Source organism: Bemisia tabaci, chromosome 6 (assembly GCF_918797505.1).
Source record: "Bemisia tabaci chromosome 6, PGI_BMITA_v3".
NCBI lineage: Eukaryota > Metazoa > Arthropoda > Insecta > Hemiptera > Aleyrodidae > Bemisia > Bemisia tabaci.
This window is the reverse complement of record NC_092798.1, coordinates 17,247,243-17,257,084: the sequence shown is the minus strand read 5'-3', so window position 1 is coordinate 17,257,084 and position 9,842 is coordinate 17,247,243. Positions and strand designations below refer to the sequence as shown.

At 42.2% G+C, this 9,842-nt stretch overlaps 1 protein-coding gene across 1 annotated transcript in view; it reads right to left on the bottom strand.

Annotated features, from left to right (window-relative positions):
* Positions 1-237: 237 nt before the first annotated feature.
* Positions 238-9,842, bottom strand: part of LOC140224742 (uncharacterized) — a 29,597-nt gene continuing 19,992 nt past the window's right edge. Inside the window, 4 exon segments of the mRNA XM_072301207.1 lie at positions 238-4,039; positions 4,494-4,574; positions 5,059-5,157; positions 6,215-6,362. Coding sequence (XP_072157308.1) covers positions 1,478-4,039; positions 4,494-4,574; positions 5,059-5,157; positions 6,215-6,362 — 2,890 coding nt within the window. The 3' untranslated portion in view covers positions 238-1,477.

Genomic DNA, 9,842 nt, shown 5'->3' with positions numbered 1-9,842 from the left:
AATTCCACATTTTAGACGGCTCCTTGCTCCGTTTTTTCTCCTACCACTGCGATCTTATTTGGTTATGAAAAGAAAATTCTGGGAAGTATGCATTTTAGAATGAGAGTCTGACGTTTCTCATAGTGCGCGGAACTCGGACACTTGATGGATTCTGTATATAAATTTTTTAAAACTTTGAAAGTTTCAATTCTTTGTGCGATTTTTCTGAAGAATCAGAGAAGCAAAAAACAAAGAATGTTCTTCGAAATTTGAAATGCACATTTATTTCCGATACATGAAAAGATCTGAGAAAGAAATTTATGTCTTGTATACATTTACAAAAAAAAATCGACCTGTTTAAAGCTTTTGAAAGGCTTACGCTAAGTATAAGATACGTAAAGAGGATGGAAGACAACTTCCAAAGAAAAAATTAACTTTGGATAATGAGTGACACAACATGAGTCTGTCCCTCTTTTTGCGACGGACAATTAAGTAAATAGTTTAACGAAAAGTAAAGAAATACAAATAAACACTATTCTAGAGTAGTAACGTATCACTTCACACGTAGATCAAAAAATTAAATTTCATCTCATTATGAGCAAGGGTCTGGTTTCGTGCGACACTGCAACCGATTTACCCTGGTAAAACATAAACATTTTTAGACTAAATAGAAAAATAGTTAACATGGCTAACCGCTACGAAAATATAATTATTAAAGAATATACATTTAATCATAGAAAAATAATCAACAAAATTAACTTCCTTAAAAACACTGGTGTAGCTTAGGACATAACTCGCATGTGTTATAATAAAAAAATAAACCCTTCGAAAACGGAAAAAAATGTAATATTATGCGTGAATAGGTAGGAACGGTGTATCTAACGGCGTAAAACTTGATTCAAAGATAAAGCTTTGGTGAGACATGAGGGGGAATTTTTTCCCAAAAAGTAATATTTCAAGAGTTTCTGCTCGAATTTTGACATAGGGATTGATGCGGAGCTATTAATTAATAAGACTTTTTCTCTCTTTTTTCCAGTGATGTGACACACGTTAAGACACGTTTTGAAATAGGCCATTAATAACATAATGTACATATATATGCTACATTATATTTAAAATTGTACTATATGCACTATGGAGGAAGGCAATTTTCTTGTCATCTGACGCAACAGCAAAATACGGGACACCGGTTCATTGCAATACGTAAAAAAAAAATTGAGCTACATAACTTAACCTAAATGACGTAAGTTAGACAGCAGGCCATGCCAGCCGTATTTCGTTTACATAGCTCGATTCTGTTATATCAAAAGCATGGGTGCTTGGTGAACTCGAAGGATGTTTTCTTTCTCTTTTTGGTAACAAAAAATTTAAGTATACATAATTTTACATTTAGAAAAATAATAGGAATAAGATACAAAAGTCTCAGCATGGATACCGGAAAAGATATCCGTGATGTAAGCGAGCCAGCTCAATTCTTACTCGCAAAAGGAGAAAAACATTATTTATGGTTGTTTTCGGTAGACAAACCATTGTTGGGTCGCATTAATGAGTAAGGAGGCGTGAATGCATAATTTTGACAGTTCATCACGAATTCATCGAGGAGTTTTTTTGAGCTTTCATTACTACCATTGCTATCATTGTTATTGTTGAATTGGTGTCTAAGAAGGAATTCAATGGCCTCTTTAGGATACTTTGAAAAATCTCTAAGATCATTTTGGTTCGAAATAGACTTCTGCAGCTGGCCCGTCCTTTGTGTAAGTTCTGCAAGGGAACCTAAAGGAGGAACTCTTAATGGTGCTAACGGGGGCATCTTCTTCCGTTTTTCCGGGGGTGAGGAACTCAACTTTTCAATTTTTACAGAGGGCCCACAACCGGCGCCAAGCGAGTCTCCAGACGACAAATCCAGAGGACCACTATTCTCCCGCTTTTGACCTTGAGCAGACTGTTGCGATGGTGGCGAAACATTCGCTTTGGTGGAAATGCAAAGTTTCGGAGACTCTTTGGACGATAAGTTATCTTTAGCTTTCGAGCTCTCCGTCAGAGCTGTTCGATTCTGATGTGCGGGTGCTTTAGGGGTATCTGCTTTCTTATCACGGGAGAACGACATCAACTGTATCGATACATCAGGTTGCACCATCTTCATCTTTTTTGCCTCTGCCTCCTGCTGCGACTGAGAGAGCAACGAGACACTTAAGCATCCGTTCTCTGTTTTGATACATCGTTCTAGTTCACTTCTCTTCCGTTTCATGATTTCTATTTGGTTGGGACTAGAAGTGACTTGGACTCCACTCGGAGGGGAACATCCGTTGGCTAAGTTCTTTCTATTGGGGATATTTCCACTTGGAGTTACACTTTTATTGGGAGAGTCAAAAGCACCATTCGACGGTTTCTTAGCTGCGATTGGATTCAAGCGGTTGGACATGTTCTTCTGCATGATCTTGTTGTCCTTAGCGGGAAGGGGTGTCGGTTTATTCTCATTCTGTTTCGTTTCATACGTGAAAGGAAGTTTCGTTCCATTTACTAATTTACCACTTACGAAACTGCCAGCGTTAGAAAGCTTTTGACGAGGAGTGGGCGAATTAGGTTTCGAGTTGACTAGTTCCTTTTCGAAGCGTCTGAACTTCTCGCTGACGGACTCGAAATGAGTTTGCTTTGCGGTCTCGGGTTTTTTGATATCATTACTTCTATCAACGTGGGGGATTTTTGCAGGAGATTTACTTTCCTCAGAGCGTTTGCTCTCAATTGGAGCACAGGAGACTTTCCAAGGAGACAGATTCCTCGGTAAATCGGCTGCGGTTTTTCCATTGCTATTTGATTCGAAATTCTTGATGCTATCTTTAGACTTAGGAATTTGCACTTTCCCATCGGGAGGAAGCGAGGTAATACTGGGGGCTTTGGCACCTACAGTTTGGTTCGGCCTACTCTTTTGGGTGGGTTTTGGATTCACGTTTTCAACAGCAGCCTTCTGTACGCTCAGCTGAAGCTTTTTGTCGTCCGAAAGAGAGCTTGTTAAAGCACTGTTCTTCGGGGTATTCTGACTTGGTTTGTTAACGCAGTTTGTGTTCTTAGGAGTATTTTGATTTGGTGTGCTAACGCAGTTAGTGTTCTTCGGAGTATTTTGACTTGGTGTGTTAACGCAGTTAGTGTTGGATCCCGGATTTGATGGAACGGATGTGGTATTGGAGGGATTTTTAAGTCCAACCTGAGGATTTTTCGCCGGGCTTTTATCTGAAGGAACATGGGACGGTAAATGCATTTGAACTGAGGTTTGTGCGGTGGTTGTTGGGGTACTGGTATTTACACCTTGCGTAACAGAGGATGAGGGAATGACTTGCGCTTTTGAGGTTGGGGTTGCAGTATTAACTCTGCGGTTATCATTGGTGATGGAAGCATTCGAACTCTTGGATTTCAGTAAAACGTTATTTCCATTAATTTTGCTGATTCCGTTCAATTTCATTCCGGATTTTTTAATCGAGTTGATGGACTTCTCCAAATTCCTCGCGGGTGTTTTATCCTCTGTAAAATCGTACGTGGCCATGGGGTCGGCAGGTTTCTCAGGCGAAGGAGAAGTAGCTTTGCGGTAACAAATACCTTTGGACCTCGAGGTCACTGTCACACTCGAGGGCGTGCTTGCAGTGATACTGGTAGTTGAGGGTGTGGTAGGTTTTCCAGGGGACTCTCCTGTGGGTACCAAGACAATGCTCCTCGGCGTGGATGGTCTTTCTTCGAATCCCTTCCTTGGACGCCACTTCTTCTATCGTGTCAACTTCGATAAGCGGAGGGTCGCGGCCTTGGCTACAGACTGTGATTCATCAGGCGACTTCCGACTAGGATGTGTTTCATTTAGCGAAATGGTTTCCGGTTGTGGGATACTGGTCGTATTCAGAGAAGGTACTTGCGGTTCCACTACCGCAGGAGATGGCGGCTTGGGTTCTGATGCACTAACGGCCGGAACAAAGAGTTCAGTTTCGGGAGCAGATGCTTCTTTCACGGAGGCGTTGCTATCACAGAGCACTCGGCGTGGACTATGGATTCGATAGTAAAATCGCATAGGTCCATTCTGAAACATGAGAAACAAATGAAAGGATTAGAAACCATACCTAGATGACATAGAATTTTCCCCCCCCTTTTTTTCTTTCTGTTGTTTAATGGCTTTGTGTCAAGCACCTGCAGCCAACTGAAGACATAGAAAAGTAACGAACCTCATTTCTAGAGAGAGCATGCCATGCAATTAATTTAATTAGGGGTTGTCCCTTAATTACGTGACGCTCTTGGGGGGGGGGGGGGGGTCGAGGAGAGCGTTAAACCATTTTGTTTTACGTGTTAGGGACTTACGCCCCAAAAGCGTTACCAGGGGGGGGGGGGGGAGTACGGGACCCTTAGTGTGTTATAAATGAAATGAATGCGTCCATTAAATCAATTCCATCCAAAAGTAATTACCGCTGTTTTCGCATGAGGTTAAATTATATCGTTTTTATCAAATCTTACTATCGATATGCAATTTCTCAACTTACTCTTTTCCAAGTGTAGATGTAAGCAATATCCATCAGTGAATAATCATCTGGTAAGGACTCCCTCTTGTAAAACAATTCAACCTGTGAACAGAGAAATAAAAAGAAAAAAATTAATCAAAGCTATGCAACCACAGTAACATAAACTAAAGTCTTCTTTTCGAGGCAGGGACTAAAAAAGTGAGACTGTATTCGAATTCAGAAGGAAAACTGGTAAAAGTTCACAATCTGGACGTATTGTTACGAAAAACTGATGTCCTCTGAACAGACTCTGCTGATATAAGAGATGAGATTGTGAGGCCATGAATGCCTATGACTAATTTTGAGCCACAAAAAGTATACATACAACAAATCTGAAGTGAAAGGGCGAAAATTTTGCCGGGTGGTTTGAAACTCACCTCGATTTAACCAACTCAGTTTCCTGGTGTACTTATGCAGAAGTTAACAGCAAAATAAAGTGGCAAAACATTACATTGAATTTCGATTAGGAGATTTTAAAGGACTAAAATCGTAAAAAACTACGCAACTTGTCTTAGTGTCAATTTGAGAACTTACCGAAGCTTCTGGCGGGAAGTTCGTATTTCATACGGACGAATTTCTTCAGATGACGCATACTGACTTCCGCGGGGCATTGCAAGTACCGTTTTCTTGGAGTACTTCGATCCAACTATAAAAGGAAAAAAAAAACAAGAATAAATGAGAAAGTAGAAAAGATTGAGACTGCAGAGGTGTTAAATGGGTCGAAGTAAAGTGGCAGGAAAATGGGTCGCTCCAAGCTCTGTGAAATAGAGAGCTTCTGCAGGTTCTAACACTACCATGTGAGCACTGGAGAAATCCGGGGATTTCTAATGATTTGTAAAAGTTTGAAAACTGAACGAATTTTAGTCATTTTTACCTGCAGTATCTAAATCTAATTGATTTATTGCTCGAATACACGCCTTCCAGGATGATATACAATTTAATTTATTTCTCCTATGTAAAATTCGGCTCAAAAAACGATGCACTATTTTCCCCTGAAAAAAACTCGGCCAGCTTAGAAAAAGTTCTTAAGGTTGAGGCTGTAGACGTTGTATCCTCTACGTCCAGCGAGCTGATTGTTGAAATTGATGGGAAAAAGCGATCGACAAAGAAGACATTGGGAACATGGAGCTATCCTATTGGTTGGAAATGGTTGGTTCCCGTTAACTAAGGGAGAAAATGATGGACTGACTTCAGGGTCTCTCGTGGGTTGCCGGTAGTTAATCTATTATCTACCTTATTTGTCCATTGCAACCACTCGCTTCAACCAATAGGATCCCTCCGCACCTCTTTTTCCTTCTTTATGTAAAGCTTTGTCTATCAGTTTCAACAATAAGCGCCCAGTCAAACTCACTTTGAGCGGATAAGGAGCTAATATCTAATTTGCAAGGCTGCTGTGTTTACAGTTCTACAGCCTTGAAGTTTCCGAACAAGCTGGCAATCCTGCTAGTGTATTTTCTCCCTATCCGTGCAAAAAAGAGTTTGACTGGATGTACACGTGGTCTCATAAAGTTCCCTGCCACGACTTTAAGGACTTATTTACGCTTGAAAGTACGTTTCAGAGCGACTAGCCAGGAGAAGAAGCTTCAAGTTTCTCGCAGAAGTTTACTCCGGCTCAAGTGCTTTTATCGTAAACATATTGGCATGCAAGAGCTCCAGTGCCGTACAAAATTTGAATAAGATAGGATTTAGTTAGAAACACTCACCTGTTTGTTAGGCGACTGCGTGACAGATTCTTTGGCTGCTTCAGGCGAGCCACCGGGCGAGGAAGCGAGCTCGGGGGTGATGCTCGTGTTGACGGTCGTCTTCTCTCCGGCAGCGACTCCTTTGCTCCACTCTTCTTTCTCTCTATCACTGTGAACATATAAAAAGAGAGAAGTTTGTGTAAGTTGGGTAAGTTTGTAGAAGTTTGTGTAGCAGGATGACGGAGGAAATGCTGCTGAAGAAGATGCTTGATCGGGTTCCTCCCGGGAGGAGACGAAGGAGACGCCCAGTGAAAGGGTGGTGACAGGGGGTTTCAGAGGAAATGAGGAACTGCCAACTCCCTGAAGGGCTTTGGAAGGATAAGAGACTTTGGCGGCTAGGTGTCGCAGAGCGCCAAAGAGCGCTGTGAGAGCAGCTTTTACTTGTGTACGTATATGTAAGTTTGTGTAAGCTATAACTCAACGTGACAGTTGAAAGCAAGCAATGCAATTCGTACAAGGTTCATGGCTTCTATTCAAAACTTTAAGGTCTGGACTTCTGGATTATTTTCATTTCCTAATAGTTACGTTCCCTGAAAGACTCCCAGATGAGAACCCGAGACTCCATCTCATTTTCATTTATATGCAGAATTTTGTGGGAAAAACGAGATTTTTTCCCGGAAAACGGCGCAAAATAGTAACTTCCATTCTTCTCTCTCTGACTCATTAACATTAGGCCAACATACAGATCGTTATTGATATTTTTAAAAGAAACTGAAAAGAAGGTGACGTCAGCGTCCCAGGTAACCCTAGTTGGTGTTGTACACCATCAAAATTAGCGTAGGAAAAAACCTACTTATCGGTGTTGTACATGAACTATGGATTACTAACAATTGTTAAGGCTGCATTTAGTTGGTGTAAAACACAAATTCGGTCGGTGTACCTTGATAAATGGGTTAGCATGGTCAAAATTAGCCGTTCCGTTGATGCAGAAGGATATAATTTTTTTCAGGAGAGGGAAAATTCATAAACAAAAAGTTCTATTACAGACTTATCTTCTGCGAAAGAAAACCGTGACTGCACCTTGTACGCAACATCGAAAGCACCTGCACCCAGAGCGCCCGCAGCGCGGGGCAACCGGTTGAAAAGGAGGCAATATAGACTCCACTAAAAAAGGTGAGCTCGGAAGCAAAAACCACGCAATACGCGGTTGCCATTAATGACGATATTGATCTACGTATAGGGAATAGCGGCGAGCAGTCGTCACCTTGCCCGATCGAATGGAGGCTTCCGGGATGGGGGGGGAGAGGGTGGAGGCGGTGGGGTGCGACGAGCGGGTTCTGTTGTGTGAGAAGCCGCGCCGGTGCTGGTAACGGCGCCGTCTCCTAGCAACGCAGGACGCTGAGACGCCCGGCCACTCGTCGTCGGCGAGTTTCAGACGTCGCGTCGTCGCTCCACGTGGCCTCGCGTTGAGCCAGACGAAACACGAACGGTACGGTACAGGGTGTAGTTCATTTGTAAAACATGATGCATAGGCGGATCCAGGGGCGTAGGGGGGTACACCCTCTCCCCCGTTCGCTCTAAAAAAGTAGGAAGAAAAAGAGAAGAAAGTGAGAGGGAAAGGAACGGAGGAAAGAAGAAGGAAGGATGCTTATATTTGGACGTACGTCTGTCAAACGGAACTAAGTGCCATAGGGGGAGGAAGGTATAGAGGGGGGCTTGAATTGGCGACGGAATCGGGAGTCGGGCTCATTCCGTCCTATACCCGCAATGCTTTTCCATGGCGCTTAGTTCCGTTTGACAGAACGCGTTATCCGGCATTCTAAATTCCTCAAAAGGAACTCAAATTGGCGCTTAGTTCCGTTTGACAGAAATACGTCCATTTGATAAGAATTCATGACGAAATTGGCTCAGACTGCTTATTATGGATGCTTTAAAATTTCAAAAAACATTAAGGGGAATTCCCCGGCCCCCCTTAAACCCCCTCCCGATTCAAAATGTCTGGATCCGCTTGTGTCACTGCTGGCGTGATGAGAATTGTTCAGAGAGTTTTGAGAGGTGAAATTCAGCAAAAAGTTGGAGGCACCATGACATGCTTGAATATGAGAAGAGGATTGAACAATTTGACTGCATTTTTCGATAAGGAACTAATATTTAAGGTTCTCGTCATATCCAAAAGAAACGGAATATGTACTATACCAATCTTTAACTCCATTAAAAAGTACATTTTAATTATTTTCAAATTAAATTCATTCGTCATTTTTCATTGTCCCCTTCGGAATTGGAATCATCCGAGAATATACTGTACAAATTCTGCTAGGCTCCTCAAGTAACAGAGGAATAACATTAGGTACAGACACAAATGTAAATCAACCGAGATGCCTTTCCGAAAGATACACTCGGCTTTGAATAATTCGCGGGGCTCAAAATCAATGAGAGGATATTGGCAGTTAGGTTCGGACCTAACATGCAACTATTTTAACTTTGCGGAGGGCCGGGTTGCATACGCTAGATTTTGCGGGCGAAATCTGAGTTCTGAACACCATCGTAGGATACGGGCACGAGTAATGTTTTCTTTGAACGTGACGTCTACTTTGGTCAACTATTTGGACGCTCCTGTCGCACAGATTTTTATCACGATTATAACAAACTGAGATGCGTTCCTTGAAACGAACTCGGCATTAGAAAAAAGAACTGATTGTGAGCGTAAAACAATCGAAGAATGTACGGAGTTTGAACACACGCAGCTATTTTACTCCGTGACGGGCCGAGTTGCGGACTCTCGAAAAAGAACACTGAGGGCACAAGTGCCCTACAGCGAGAGTCATAGGCAGATTTCAGATTTCGCCCGTAAAGTCCAGCGTATGCAACCCGGCCCACCGCCGAATTCAAATAGTTGTATGTTGGGTCCGAACCTAACTTCGCATTATCTTCCATTGTTCTTCGCGCAGTTTTGAGTTGATAGAGCGTTCCATTACCTATGACGTTAAAAAAAAAAAGATCAGATTTTATTAAAATGCCAGCTAAAACATTCTTAGCTCTTTCATCCAAACCGCAAACTAAAGGGGATGCACGTGACATAAAGCAAACGCCAACTGGCAATTTGAACATGAAACTTAAATGAAACACGAATCAGATAGTCGATTAAGCGAACTGCTTTATACACTGTTAAGTTAATATTTAGAGGAGAAAAACGTATTTGAAGTTGAATTTAACTATCTATTAGTGGTGATTCCAATTCTTTACAGTTCTTATTAAAGGAAGATGAACAGTTGTGAACATTGCCCTGGCATGGGAAAGAGCCATGCACAGATTTGCCCGTTTTCGGGCCTTGGGGTCCGCGTGAGGTTATAATTTTCAGCCTTGGGATGACCCTTCACAGATACTAAAAATTCCGATTGAGTAAACGAACCGTTTTCAAGCTAAAGTCTCCAGTTTGCACTCATTTCTGCAGGTATTTCAATGTCGAATTCCAACTATGACGCATGTTTTCTGGTTTAGATATCGAAGCGCGCTTTTGCGGTGATTGATTCAGCTCCACCTAGTACAAGCCTCCACCTGGGAGGGGGGGGGGTTTCGGGGGGAGGGGTGGGCTTTTCTGCATAAGGTGTACACAAAATATGAGTCTTTGTTATCTCGAGAACGGTTGCAG